The sequence below is a fragment of the Musa acuminata genome, chromosome BXJ1-4, assembly GCF_036884655.1.
Source record: "Musa acuminata AAA Group cultivar baxijiao chromosome BXJ1-4, Cavendish_Baxijiao_AAA, whole genome shotgun sequence".
NCBI lineage: Eukaryota > Viridiplantae > Streptophyta > Magnoliopsida > Zingiberales > Musaceae > Musa > Musa acuminata.
The window spans coordinates 10,223,598-10,238,586 of record NC_088330.1 but is presented as its reverse complement, the minus strand read 5'-3'; the positions used below and the strand labels follow the sequence as shown (position 1 = coordinate 10,238,586).

At 34.9% G+C, this 14,989-nt stretch overlaps 1 protein-coding gene across 5 annotated transcripts; it reads right to left on the bottom strand.

The window, feature by feature from the left end:
* Nucleotides 1–2,392: 2,392 nt before the first annotated feature.
* On the bottom strand, nucleotides 2,393–13,746 carry LOC103981297 (probable protein phosphatase 2C 11). 5 transcript variants are annotated; one of them, XM_009397976.3, is made up of 13 exons: nucleotides 13,609–13,746; nucleotides 11,509–11,605; nucleotides 10,148–10,282; nucleotides 9,921–10,039; nucleotides 7,769–7,832; nucleotides 6,300–6,408; nucleotides 6,019–6,172; nucleotides 4,240–4,365; nucleotides 4,003–4,126; nucleotides 3,853–3,929; nucleotides 3,623–3,675; nucleotides 2,986–3,040; nucleotides 2,393–2,813 (listed from the first exon to the last, which is right to left on the bottom strand). In XM_009397976.3, exons 4-13 carry the CDS (start codon nucleotides 10,035–10,037, stop codon nucleotides 2,622–2,624), a joined length of 1,071 nt encoding a protein of 356 aa, XP_009396251.2. In that variant the 5' UTR covers nucleotides 10,038–10,039; nucleotides 10,148–10,282; nucleotides 11,509–11,605; nucleotides 13,609–13,746; the 3' UTR covers nucleotides 2,393–2,621. The 5 variants fall into 5 exon arrangements, with proteins under 5 accessions (XP_009396251.2, XP_009396250.2, XP_065021793.1 ...); XM_009397975.3 differs by having other exon boundaries at nucleotides 10,148–10,264; XM_065165721.1 differs by lacking the exon at nucleotides 13,609–13,746 and adding an exon at nucleotides 13,430–13,579.
* Nucleotides 13,747–14,989: the final 1,243 nt, after the last annotated feature.

The following is a 14,989-nucleotide window of genomic DNA, read 5'->3' as shown; positions in this document are numbered from 1 at the left end:
TTGGTTTACTAATTCTTTAATAAGATGATATATAATCAATCTCACGTTGGTTGGAAGGTTGGAGAGTAAACACCACTCTCATCTCCTAGAAGTGTCCTTTGACGTCCATACCGAAAGAGCAAAACGAATGGCTATTCGTGGTGGCTCAGAATGCTCCAAATGTACACTGTTGTCTTCTCGTATCTTTTTTTTTTGTCTCTGATGGTTGGAAAAAGCCTCCCAAACATGAGATTTTATTCGGTACTGGACTTTCTTGATCTATTACTGTGCCTCGAACGATCTCCTCTTTTCATCTCTCTCTTGACATGATTTTTTTCTACATTTTATTTCATCAGAAAACTGAATCGAAGCAATTGCAATAGATTTCAATCTATTTTGTTTCTGCGTTCTGTTGCGTAGTATCTGTTTATTCTACATCTTACCAATTGTTTTGCCTGTCTCAGCCTTTGATGCTTAGGCATGCATCAAAAGGACAGATTTCATAAAAACCATTCTATACTTTTTGTATGGTCTTCAACTAAATCAACATTCCTGTAGATTATTGCAAAGGAAACACACAAACCTATCAAAGAATACCAACATACACTCGAGATTCTTATCGACTGATGATATGTACCGCTCTATACCAACACGATGGGAACTCAAGTAATCTGCATCTTGATCACCTATCGAACATACTATACCGACCCGAGAGAGTCGGTAGAACAAACCTTGGTTCCAAGTGCTTCAACAGCAATAGATTTGAACAAGGTCTGCTGACAAGAACAAATGCTACAATCGTAGCGCAAACTACTCGCATCGAGCAGCACTCTCATGAGATTCATGCTGAAGAAATGGAGGAGCTGCAGATCATCTGAGAATCGTTAAGTCGAAGAAGATATTTGAGGCCAGGAAAGGGAGTGAACCAGATGTTGAAGAAGCAGAAGATGTCATGGCAAGACCAAGTAGCATTGAGGGTTTAGATTCATGTCTTCTATTATCTTGTAAGATACAATGGGTGAAATAGATCAAGGCTACTTGATGATTGGCCAACCCAGATGCAGAGTCTGGGTGTTATCTATTCACAAGATCTAAGGATCAATGCATAATTTCCTGTATTGTGGCAGGATAGAAACAATGGACTCTTAAAGAAAGAGGAGTTAATAAGAGCTCTATTTCTCTGCAACACTATCAATGTGCTAATCCAACACATTGCAGTATCAGGGGAAAAAGAAGAGATGAATCAAGATAAAATAATAAACCACCAACTTCTCAGAAACAAAGGAGAGTGTTGTTGTCAGAATCCCAAGGATCAGATATGCTGGATGGCAGTTTCAGTTAGAAGGCAGTAGGAAATCATCTCTGAAACTGTAGAAGCCTCAGTTGACAGTAAGTAATGCAGTCACTTTTGCAGCTAAAATGGAGTTGATGAATGTGAGTTTGGAATCAGATAACTTATCCTATCAGGTGTTCTTCTTAATCCAGTACTTTCATGTGGCTGGATGTTTGAGGACGTCAAGGTTGATCATGTAACCAGAGATTGCATTAGGGTAGTCCATGGATGCCTCTGTATTCCCATTCTACTTGAATGAATGATAATCTACTTTTTCACATTTGTAAAACAAAAAAAGTTGAAATAACAAAAAGAAAAAACAATGTTGAGAAACTCTTTAACAGCTCAAGATATCTAAAGGAAAAAAGAAAAAGTGGATCAACAGTAAGGACACTGCCAGATATCTTATAACTAATGGATTCAGGAAGACAGTGATAAGAATTTTTAAGAAAATAAATTTCAATGAACAAGTCATATCTTTTTCTTGCCATATTCTTTACTACTGTTCCACCATTTCTTATCGCTATCATAATTATCCAATCATATGCCAACCAAAATCCGCAATCCACTAAATGCATTATGTTCAGAGGAAAAAATTAATAATTCAAACCTAAAAGTAGGACCTGTGTATCAATTAGAAATTATTATTATTTTTATCTCGGAATTGCATAAGCATAATTTGGCAGTGAGATATACCATACCTAAATGCATCGGAAGGGCACCATTATCACATGGTTTATTATGTGAGTGTCTGGAATCCAGCATGCACTTAGCTGAAATCAAATCACTGGCATCCGATTAAATGAGCAAGTAATCAGCAAACATGAAGATGACACTTCATAATGGAAATTGTGTCAAGTTACAACCACAACCAGTGTATGAGCCCAAGGAACTATTGATAATATAACTACAAGAAGATATTTCCAAATACTAGATCAACTTCCTAAAATATGTAGGTTTATCAGTATAACTTTTCTAGTTTCATTGCCACGATAGAGAAAAAAAACCAGAAAGATAACATGAAATTATGAACTGATGCATTGAAGTGGAACAATCTATAGGCATGAAGGGACAACTCCATAAAGCAACAGATATCAGCGATTGTGTATCATATGAAATAAATTCCTTCTGAGAATAATGCACATGAGAAATACACTTTGAACCTCTTTTACTGCATTTTGTTGATATCCTAAAAAGCGATGTAACTAAGTCAAGTTGGAAAGTAGTGAAAGGGATTAATAGTAATAATAAAGGATAATCTGGTTCCGACAGTGTCAAGTGTACCATCAACATCAAGAATTGTTCACCTTCAGTCAGCGGATGAACTCTCGGACCCTGGTGTAGCCTGAGTTGACTGCTCGGCACTGACAGCATTGGAATTGATTGGTTTCTTAAACTGAACCAAAATCATGGTCATATTGTCACATCCTTCTCCACCAAGTGTTGAAGGTGCCAAACACCTGTCGAGCACTTTCTCGCACACAGCAGATAGAGATGTTTCCTGAAGTTATATAGAGGAATATTGATAATCAACGACACGTTCATGATGCTATCATTTCAGTGTCAAAATCAGGACATTTGAACACTAAAAGGCATTCGTGGCATTTAATAGTAAGGCTCCTCGTTATATTACAAGATAAAAGACAATTTTCACTAGTGAACTTTGCAATTACCTTGTTTATGTGCTCATGTATGAAATTTACCAGCTGTTGGCTTGACATGCAATCCCTGGAAACAATAGAGCCAGAATGAAATTGTAGAAACAAAAATTGAAAGTGAATATGGATATCCAATTAAAGAAGTATTTGACAGATCTGGCATATCTATCGTATTTGTGAACAAGATGGACTCGAAAGATCGATAAAGAATATGCAAAATGAGTCATGCAGTTGTGTACATTCAAACATAATGGTGTTTCCAGAGACTATTTTAATTGCCATTGTTAAAAATAATTTTTTAGGGTGAATGTTTGGTGGAGAAGAGACTAAACTACAATTTGTAGGATATAGATAGGACAGCTATAATTATGCCCCTCCAAAACTACCATATGCAGATGGATGGTATATTAGTATGTTCTAGGAGCTGAAGAAATGAACAAATGAACAAGAGAGCCAGAGAGAGAGAGAGAGAGAGCAATAAAGGCACTAATTTAAAAAAATGGATAAAAGGGAGGCAGATATGACAGATTTTCCCATTTTCCTTTTTCTCAAATGTAAGAGAGGCAATATTCCTCATCCTAACAAGTTCCTGGAATCAGAAAACCATAATGACAAAATATGCATGCATGGCAAGAAAAACAGAAACTCCTACCAAATACCATCGCACGCAAGAACAATGAAGTCATCATCATCACAAAGCTCCACCTGTAAAATTGACCATAATGCTTAAGAAAGCTGCACTAAGTCATCACAACTTTGTTTTATGTTTAGTAACTAATACAAAGTCCATTTAGTTAATAGAGTTTAAGGGCATTATTCTACTACCTTTTTTTCTCAATAAAAGAAAACAATATAACACAAGCACATGGACACAGAACTTACATTGTTTACGTCGGGGTTAGCAGTTACTATTTGTTTTTCAACAGGCAAGAACTTGTTCTGCTTGAATTCCATGTCTCCTAGAGCATAACAGATAATTAGACATGTAAATAAAAAGACTCCTCAAATTTGTTCTACAGAAATGAAAAGCACCAATTGCTCTTGCAAGATTTAAGCTTCCATTCACTCTCCCTCCATGTATAAAACCCCCTGCTTTTAGTATTCTTTCTCTTTCAGCGTCAAGTTCTGGTTTGTGGTCTCTTGACAAATTGTATGCCTGCAAATTGAAAAAACAATTAAAACACATCAGCTCATAAGCAAAAATAATCTACCAGTAATATTGGGCCTAAGCTCCAGCCAAATGTAAAAAGATGACCCTGGGTACTATACCTGTCCCTTCCTAGAGATCACACAGCGCGAATCTCCAGCATTTGCAACAACGAGTTGGTTACCTCTCATGATTGCTACACAAGCTGTGCTGCCAGATGTTGGTCCAGAGAAGTCAGAGTGGGGGCCCTAAATATTGAAATCGAAGTCAAAATAACTGCTGGAAATACAAGTAATATGGTTAAATTTAAAATGTAAGCGCAATATGAAGCATCTTGTCTTGACTATGGCTTCTGTTAAAAAAATTGTATATTGGCAGAACAAGTAATGAATATAGAAGAAAACAGTTGCCACACTAGATTGCAATAGCCGTGCTATCATACATATCAAAAGCATATTGCGTTGGTACACCCACACAGTCACACATCAATGACACCCAAGCCGCAGTTAAGGATTGAACACTAACTCACATGGAAGAAATGAAAGACATCTGTCAGCTGAGAATTTACTCGGAGTGAAACCTCACTAAACAAGAAAGTGACTGCAGTTAGACTTGGAAAGGGCCTGACCACCATTTACGCACTTATTAACAAAATGCTACCCCAAGCCAGTCCAATTTGCTGCACAAAATTGTGAAGGTAAATTCAACCTTATGAGATATCTTAGGTTTTAAAGTTTGATTAACATTAGAAAAGAGTTACGTTTAGCCATCATAATCATTTTCCCTTTACAGCCCTCCTTGGAAGTGGAGAGCTTGGCACAGAGCATTAACAGGAGATCAGATAAGGTCTGGGAGTAGCTAATATTCCAGCCTAAGATATACTTTTCAAAACAAACATAAAATCTTATCTGAAATGGGCAGAACAAATTGTATTAAACCCAAGGATCTTGATAATCTACTTTACCACCCATCCACCCTCTGAAAAGGGAAAGGAAAGAATTATCATCCATCACAAAAAATACCAAAATATATAGAGTGAAATGCATCCAACCATGTGGTAAGCCACCTAATACATGCTCAGGTCAATTAACCAATTCATAGAGTTACTACACTTGTATATGTGCCTAATACACACATGTTTGACAGGTATTTGAAACCTTGGTAATGATCACCTTATTGTGACAACTTGTCAACAGGTGACAACCATCCAACACGCTATGGCACGAGCATTTGCCTAGGCTCGTGGTAGCCGAGTGCTGGTCACATGGCCACATTTATATGGGACCAGGGTCCAATGGACTGTCACGGGACAGCATGCTGAGAATGGCAACCCATACTCGTGAATTAACCAAATTCCATTGTCAATAATTTTCACTATCCTGCATCAAGACCTATCTGATAATTACCTAGTCTAGATTCCCAAGTGATATTTGTAAATTTAATAAAGTGGGAAACTTATAATTTCATCTTTGTTGTGTTAATGTTGTTTCAATACCATCAACCATGTCACATCAGAAGCTCAAACTAAGCTCATGAAACAGAAAGTGCAATCTCAACTTGGGTCATCCTATTTACGCCTGTAAGTTACACCCTAGTCGAGCTGTTCATCATGTGTTTCAATGATTAGGTCCATTAATTAATTCATCTTTCACAAAACATAATCCTTATTCATAGTCACTAAGAGACGTATATGCACCAAACAGTCACCTAGTGCTACCCAAGTTACTGCTGAATTGATCTATTTTAAAAAAGTAGGCATGAGACATTTCCAGAAACAAAACTACAATAAGTTCAGGCCTGTTGCTCTCCCATTATCTAGCTCATCATATTTTATATTGGGTCAAATAGAAATCCAAAAAACATGGTGTAGCTTCTATAAGCATAGTCCACTCAGATATTACCTCCTCGAAGGCCCAATCATCTTCATGATTATTTGAGTCACTGCCCCTTGGAGACCAAATCAAGCCTTCTATCATGCCAGTGAACTTGTTTATCTTATCTCCAAGTACGGCTAGTTCTCTCCACCCTCTCTGTCCTTGCATCATTTCATCCATTCTGAAGAAACAAAATTGCAATACTACTTTATCTTCAAAATAAAAAATAATGCTCTTCATGCAGCTGCATGATTCATTAAGTAATTGATAATTCATAATATTACTACAAAAGAAAGGTATTAAGTTACCTCAAGAAAGCTCTTTGAACAGAAGTACCTAAATCTCCTGTCGAACTAGCTTCATTCTTGAGAACCTGAGTGTGGAGGTACTTTGCACAAAACTTAGCAACTACTTTTCCTGAAACAACCAAGTATCAAACTAAAACTAGTAAAAAGAATTTCTTGACATAAAGGAACACTGAGAGAAACACATACATCACAAAGCATCATAAACAAAAATGCATCGCATTTCAATGTCATACAGGCACAGAAATTATTCTCACAAGAGAACATTCTTTTTGCAGTGTAGACTTTGTTTCATTTAATGAAAGTGTCATTTGTTCTACAGCCAGGAGTTCTTAGATAAAAACAAAGACATGAATTGTGCTGACTCATGGGATTTATGGTGGAATTTCAGCTAGCTTGTTTATCACATCAAGTAAAAACAAGGTCATGAATTGTGCTGGTTCATGGGAGTTTAAATGTAATTGCAACTAGCTGTTTCATGATATCAAATCTGTACCATTGTCATCAACAACAGAGCATAATGTATCATCAAATATGGCTGAAAAGCACCAGCTTGGTGCATTGCCTTTTGGTATGAAGCACACAATTTGCAAGCAGATCCAACTGCTAGCATTCTTGATTAGATCCAACTGCTTTGCAAAAGCAGATATATGTTTAATAAGATAAGCACCTTCAAGTAATGTTGGCATAGGCACAAGATGGTTTCTATTATTTTTCAGTACAAATCAAACATCCAAAAATCATCAAGCTGCCAAGATGATCGAATTGACAAATAATTTCTTTTTCAAAGCTTATATTGACCTTATATCAAGATGACGCCTATATGGATTGATATTTTCAATTTTGATAATTTTGGCACTGCTCACAAACCGACAGCATATGTGTCACCAGTCAAAAGGAGCACAAAATAAAACATTTTGTGACTTCAAAAGTTCCTGAGATATCAAGTCAAAAAATTCCTCATAGATCACATAGCAATCAACAATAACTTACCTCTCTATGTTATCTTGATAGCCCAGAAGATATTATGGTCATTTCACATAAACACTAGCATTCTACTCAATTGGAGGATGGCATCATTATATACTTGACCAGAAACAGTGAGTTCTCTTCTATATGTTAGCAAAATACATTTCAACCTTATGAACATTTAAGAAATGGTTCCATCACAGTACAAAACACAAGCAGCAGATCCAACATCACACAAACTAAAAAATGTAAAAGCAGCCTTAGTTTCCAGACCTAAATAATTAGCCAGGAAAGTTGAACACTAATACCAAAACAATAAAAAAGAGAAGAAAACAAATAACAAATGACAAAAACAAGGGTCTAACAAGTATACAACTTGAATGATCTTCTGAAAGAACCTAGGTTTCAAAGAAGGGACAAGCTAGAAAGGGAAAAGCCAACAGAAACCTTTAAAATCAAGTTGTAGTGGCATTAGTTGCAATTTAGAGATAATTTATACTTACCACCATGGCCATCATAAACGCCAAAGAATGATGTGCAGTCATCAAGATCTGGCAATGCAGCATGCTAAAGAACAAATCGGGTAAGGATACAATTTAATGTAAATGTAAGTCGTGAAATTACTAAAATTATGAATAATACAGAACAAAACAGGAAAAGAGTACATAAGGTAACACAAGTAAAAGCACAAAGATAAACCAGGAGAGGCCAGGTTATGGACTTGTGTGATGGTTGTGATAAAAACAAATGCACAAGGCAGAATGACAGATACCTATCAATCATTCATATAGATTTTGAGTATTAAAGAGAAATTGATCTTTTTGGGTCTTTTGGGACTACTTGTAATCATCTGGTCCCAACTCCCAACAATAAGTATCATGTTATAGTATATCAAAGAAGAAAGAAATCTTGTACCTCCTTTTTGTGTCTCCATACTGCATTGGAGATAAGGATATGACTAAAGCTCATGAAGCTTTTTCTCATAAGCAGCTTTAAGGTGGAGGAAATGGAAGGCTTGGCAACTACATCCATTTTCTTCATACAACCTTTGGTTAGTTTTTCTCTTCTATTTTTTTCCTCATAATTTCATATGCTTAACAAGATAAAGGGCATGCAATATTTTAAATTTTCCGGTAAAATTGACGATGCACTGTCATGTCAGCTAATACTACAGCTGACATGACCTAATTGCTTTCTTTGTTTTTCAATCTTTTTCTTAAGTGTGATATTAGTATACACTTATCCCAAAGCTGAAGTTGTGTACCCTGTACTTATTTACTCAATCCCCATCGTTGCAACCTTCGGTCACCAGCATTCTTGCTATAGCACAGATCAGCAAGTCATTCCAGAATATATGTTGTCCTGTTGACCAGTATAGGAGTATGCCAAGGCAAATGAACAGACAAGTAAAATATAGATCCAATAAAACCATCATAAAACAGAAAAAGTGAAATTCGGTTAAAATAGCACAAAAAAAATTGTTTGTATTGAGCAATCAATCATTTTTTTCTATGACATAATAAGAACCAAGGTTCACTGTACCACGGCATACCGCCCGGTATAGACAATAAATACTGGTCAACAGATGACTAATACTGATGGTACATACTGATTTGTTGGTATGCCTCATTGTATCATGTGTCGATATATCAGCATGCTTTGGTACGTATCCTACCGATAGCCGATCGATATACCGGTATGAACCGGTAAGACAAACCATGGTAAGAACCAACCAAAAAACGATATACCTATTGACAAGGATTTACATTCCTGCCTGATACCAGTTTGGTAAGGTACCAAACCAGTAAGGTACTAGTATACCAGGCAGTGTACCAATCTGCACAGCCTGGTTGACTAAAACAAAAAAGAAAATATACCAGTATGGGGCTATACGGTCCAATACCAGTACTTCGTTGAACCAATAAATATTGGTAGGTACATAGTAGTCCAACCAAAATTTAAATCCATATCAGCAAATGACAAAAGCGCTGCCTGAGTTTCTTGACATGATCAGACAACAACCATCTGTTGGTTTATTTCTTAAAAATGTTTTTGCTTGATTCCAAAAGTTCAAAAGCTCAATAGAGCTGTTACAAGAACAACTGTGAGTTTCTCTTGGACCTTTGCAGATCTCAGTAATAAATCATAAATTTAAAGCAAAATTATCTTACAGTATCAAAGCAAAATATTATACTAATTTTATCACATAATCTTGATAAAGTATATGATAAGCATAATATCTCATGATAGACAAATTTGGTTTGGCATTAGATTGGCAACAATTGGTCATTCTCAACCTCGTGCAACTTCATTGGGGTTTCCCACTGGAACCACCACCTGTTGCAAGTCCTAATCATAACTTCCAGATACTTGCCAACAAAGATAGAAGAAAGCAAACCCATAAACAATTGTATTTGAATCTCAAAATGTAAAGACGTAGTCAAGCACATTGGTTCAACATTATCTAATTTGTCATTAAGAATTCCAATTAGGCACCCAAAGATATAAAAAAAAAACATAGTTTCTGGTCTAACCCATTAACCAGAATGTGAACTAATACAAAAGTACTTAAAGGTTTTATAAGCACTTTTGGAATCTACAATCAATTAGAATCATGAGAGCATGAATAGATGAAGAAAAAAAAAAAGAACTTACTGCATCTTCCATAGTTGCACGCCATCCTTGCATAGATGAAAGGCCAAACCTTAGTCTATCATTCTCACCATCTTCGGAAAATTTCTCAGTTTTGGGAGTGCTGAGATATATCCCCATTTCTGTGAGGTGGAAATGCAAGGAGATAAATTTTAAACAAAACCAACTTCATATAACAGTAAGGAAATTATTGACAAAAGAATATGAATGCTGCACAAAAGAAAAAACACCTTTAAATTTTGCTTCAGAACAAGGGAAATACACTTGACAGTCGACACAGACTACTTGAGTCTGAGAGGTGAACTCTCTAACTGCAAAATATGGTAAATAAGGCGGTCCAAAGAAACCTGCAAATTCATTTTCCACTAAGAAAATATACAAAGTTACAAAAGGTCTAGCAGCTTTATAGAGATAAGGAAGAAAAGATTGTAAAACTACTTGTTGACTAAATCATAAAGATTATCCCTCACAAACCTTTATTTTAGGAAATCAATAGCCAGATATACAACTGTGCATGTTTGCCACCTAGACACAACAAATCTCTATTGACTATACTACATCCACAGACAAAATAGCTCATTTTATACATTTCTGCTAGCACAGAAGTGTCAAATTAATATGTATTGTAAAGTAAGTCAAAGCAAAACAGTCAAGACTAAGAATTCAAAATTTGCAATCTCAAAAGAATACCAACAGGTCAGCCTCAACACAATTATCATCGGCTAACACAAGTTCACGAGTAAAATAATCTAGATCTCTAGATCATGGATGATGCAATAGACTTTAGACAGTTCACTTAAACAAACAAGAAGTCCTTATCACATATATGCATTTTAAAGAAATTAACAATGAGTTCACTGGGGCAAAAAGGTATTATTACAGAATGATCAAACTTCCAAATATATATCTGGTCAAGGTTTAGCATAAAAAATTAGTGTATGAATTCCACCTACCACAGAACATTTCGTCTGAGGTCACTGACTACAAAGCTTGGCCATATTTCATATTGACTTATTCTGTTATTCATATGAATGACACATCTAGTCTCAGAGACTGCCATATCAATTTTGTTATAAATGAAATTCTCAGCCATCATCAATGAGCTAACTGCTAAGCATCCCTACAAAATTAATCATCAGCCTAATATAGACAACATCCGTTCTTAGTGGCTTAATGGCTTAATGCTACCATAGATAACTTCAAAGCTAACTTATAATTTAAAGAATGTCTTCTATTTTTGCTCTCACTACCCTTCAAAAGCTTCAGTTACATATAAGACAGTCAAATGCAGTTACATAGTAACAAGGACACTTTGTTAGCATGAATATCATATTGAACTTGCAAAAGGCCATGAAAAACATGTTAGTAACATCACAAATCGCTCATTCATAATCGACAGATATCCTTATTTCTTATCCTAGTACTAAAGGGTAGTCCAGTGCATATGGTTCTAGACAATGCAATTAGAAAAAGCGAATGAGTAGATCATCTAATCCAATAAAGGAAACATATGAATGGTAGTGTTGACATTTGTTTTGTTTCACAGAGAAAGAGAACAATACAAAGTTGGTCATTAGCAGATTCTACCAACCTGAGATTTAGCTCAGCAAAGTAGCTACTGATAATGCAAGCCAGCATGTACCAATCTCTCTTATTTCTTCAGGCACAAAAGTTGAACATCTTCCAGCCTGCACCATGAACAAATGATGGCTAATGCATATATGACATTTATGAAATGGCCTTTCCGCAAGATGACATCTTACAAATATGAAATTATATGTATCTATTTATCCATTAAAAAAATGCAATAATATCATATTAAGTGTTAACACACACTGGCACATTCATACTAACAAATGAATGATAATAAATAAGGTAGCCTTTCTACAAGGTGACACTTTGTTGAAAGGGAATGAAAGACCTATTGTCAATCCATAGATGTTCATGCGTAAGCACACATATTACACATCTACTAATGCGTATACATTTACCTACCTAGCTACAAACATACACACATTCATGAACATCCATTCACTCCCTACATATAAACATAGCCGATATATACTTAGACATGATCAGACATAAGTAAGCTGATATTACTTCAAACGACTTTGAGTTTGTATCTATGTACACATGCTTAATTATGTATGCACATATGTGCTTATACATATAAGTATAGTAGACATTACATTTGGTCGATGCAACTACTGTATTTAGTTTGAAAATCTTTATTCTATCATACCCAAGTAGCTATGGGTTCCTAACTTCATATCTTGAGAAGTCAATCATCGAGAAATTCAAGCCAGCTAAAAGAAAAATCCGGTTGCAATTTTAAGACATGAAGATTTTAATATTCACCACTATTCATTTATGTGCTACACTGAGTAAGATAGCCCTCACAACTGTAGAGCCATCTTCTACTAATTATCTGGCTCAGGTATAATTCTAGTGTATTTTTTGAGGTAAAAGATAAAGTAGGTTATATGAAGAGGCAAGAAAGAAACCAATAAACATTTGTTAAAGTAACATAAATGAAGCAACGGCATGAAGTTCATGTTTCAGGAAAGAGGTTTGATTTTGAAAAAATGACTGAAAAGACACAGAAGAGCATACACCAATTCAGTAACCATATTTTATTATCAGTACTACAGATAATGTTGTACAAGATTAGAAAAAATTAATACTAAGTCCTGTCAAACCCATGACAACAGATCATATTCAGTGAATTGCAATTTCCCTTCTTCTGATAAGGACAAATGTATACTCATAACATTTAGAAAAGAAAAGGTGGACTACAATGATCTCCTGGCCAAAAGAAAGCGCAAGTTCAGATCTGCTAGATGCAATACCACGAAGGATCCACATTTTTAGCATGGAGTTGAGAGACAGCTCATCCCTAAGACCATCGACTGTTCCTCATTTTATAGTTGTCCATAGAGAACAGCTAATAATTTCTAAAATTAATGATCAGTCTCACCATTACATTACATTAGTCCAGAAACAACCCGTTCATTTACTCTTCATATCCCACACCACTGGTCCTGAAGCCACCAACCCTAAATAATGTCCTCTGAAGTTCAAAGAGAATAATACATTCATAATTCTCCTCCAACAGAACAATCTACAGAGAACATAGTACATGACCATAGGCGCAGACCAAGGGACTTACAAACTGTCACATCAAGGGACTTCAAAAATCTATCACAACCAAGGTGTCGTCAAAGCATGATTTACTACGTAAGGATCCTATGTTCGATCTAATATGTCTTCATTCACAAAATTCAGCAACAAAACAGTGACATTAAAGAAACAATAATATAGGGAAACAATCAGCTGGGAGTCATGCCACACCAAGAACCAAAATTTCCCATATCCGGATAATCCTCGTTTATTCTCCGCTCACAAAACAACCCTGGGAAACAAGTCCATCTCATTCCTACAAGAAAGAACAACTGCACGACCAAATTCAAGAGAAAAAAGAAATCTGAACAAGGACATGGAAACGTTCGTACATGAAATTCCTAACAAGTTCAAGCCGATTTAAGCAAGAACAGGCACACTGAACGGCGTTTGCAGTAAAAAGACGGAAACTTGCATCCAAAGATCCAATCTTGAAAAAAGATTCAAGGGTTCGAGCGAAAACAAGCGCCGAATCAAAAGATTTCAGCAATAAATCAGGGAACCAGAAAACCTCTCGGCAGGAAGAGTCGACGGGATCGAGATGGAGGCAGGCGGAGGTCGGTAAGAGACCCCTGGTAAAATGGATTGCAGAGCCGGCGTCCTTTGGCTCTCTGAAAAGATCCCACTGATCGCTTCTTTTTCCTTTCTATTTTTTTGTGTGCTTATTTTTAACCAAAAAAATCACATAAATAAATATATCCCCTTACAATTATTTATTTACATATGTACCCCTATAAATATAATCGTTAATTAATCATTAAACTAATTACCTATTATCCCTTATACTTAGAAAATCTATATTATACTTTTACTTAATCATTAAACTAATTACCCTATCAGCATTATAATTTTTATATTTAAAAATTTTATATTAAAATTTTTATAGTTATAAAAGTAAAATAAATAACATCATTTGTCCTAGTATTGATAAAATCATAAATAAATAATAGAGTCCAAATATATAGGATAATATATAATTAATTCTTAACCATTATAATGCTTTACTTTATATCCATAAGTTATATTTATTATCATTAATCATTATTAGCTTTAATGGTACATATATGTGATATTTATATTTATAGGGGCAAATATGCTATTTCTAAACTTTGGATACTATAGAAGTTGAGGGGTTTTTAAATATTACTCCTCCAACTCATTGTATTTGTTTTATGTATAATTAAACTAAATACATTAAAAAAAAGCAAAAATCCAAAGATTGCTTATTAAATGTGTGTGTGTGAGAGAGACAATTTGAGTAATTCCTTTAACATTATTGTTGCTTTGTTACTATTTTGAACTATTTATAAAAGTGAAAAAAAGATTGGATATGGATTTAATATTTGAAAATTATATCTACTCGCATCTTTTTTTTCCATTGTTTAATTAAATCAAATATCTTTCAGATATTTTTTATTATTTATATTTTATAGACATATATAGAACTCTTCTTAATAATAATAATAATAATAATCTATTATTTGAAATATTAAATCATATTAAATAACTGATTTAAAAAAATAATTTACAATATCATTTTTTATTTTATTTTTTTTACTTCATTCAATATTTATATATATTTTTAAATGTTTTCAATGCATGACACATGTTTTCTTTAACTCATATGCAACTTAAAACTTGTCTACAATAATTACAAATGGGCAATAAATCCTTTTTCTAGCCTCACCTTTTGGTTTGTCTTTATTTGTTTGTAATAGTACTTCTTTTATCTCTTCCTTCTTGATTGTTGTGGATCCCCATCAAATTGTCTGCTTTGGAGTGGGACATGCCATGGAGTAATCAAAAGCTATGTTGAAATCACCAATGCTTGGTGGTGGATGCACAACTTAGCCAAAGGATGGCCATTCTTAGTCAAAGAATAAATACATTAT

What these genes read in the sequence shown, in the direction of transcription:
- LOC103981297 (XM_009397976.3), bottom strand. Translation starts at nt 10,037, where the DNA reads ATGGGGATATATCTCAGCACTCCCAAAACTGAGAAATTTTCCGAAGAT. An exon ending in CGTTTATGATGGCCATGGTG is followed by an intron (nt 6,409 to 7,768) that starts GTAAGTATAAAT and finishes TGGTTGTTTCAG; the next exon opens with GAAAAGTAGTTGCTAAGTTT. An exon ending in TACATGAGCACATAAACAAG is followed by an intron (nt 2,814 to 2,985) that starts GTAATTGCAAAG and finishes ATATAACTTCAG; the next exon opens with GAAACATCTCTATCTGCTGT.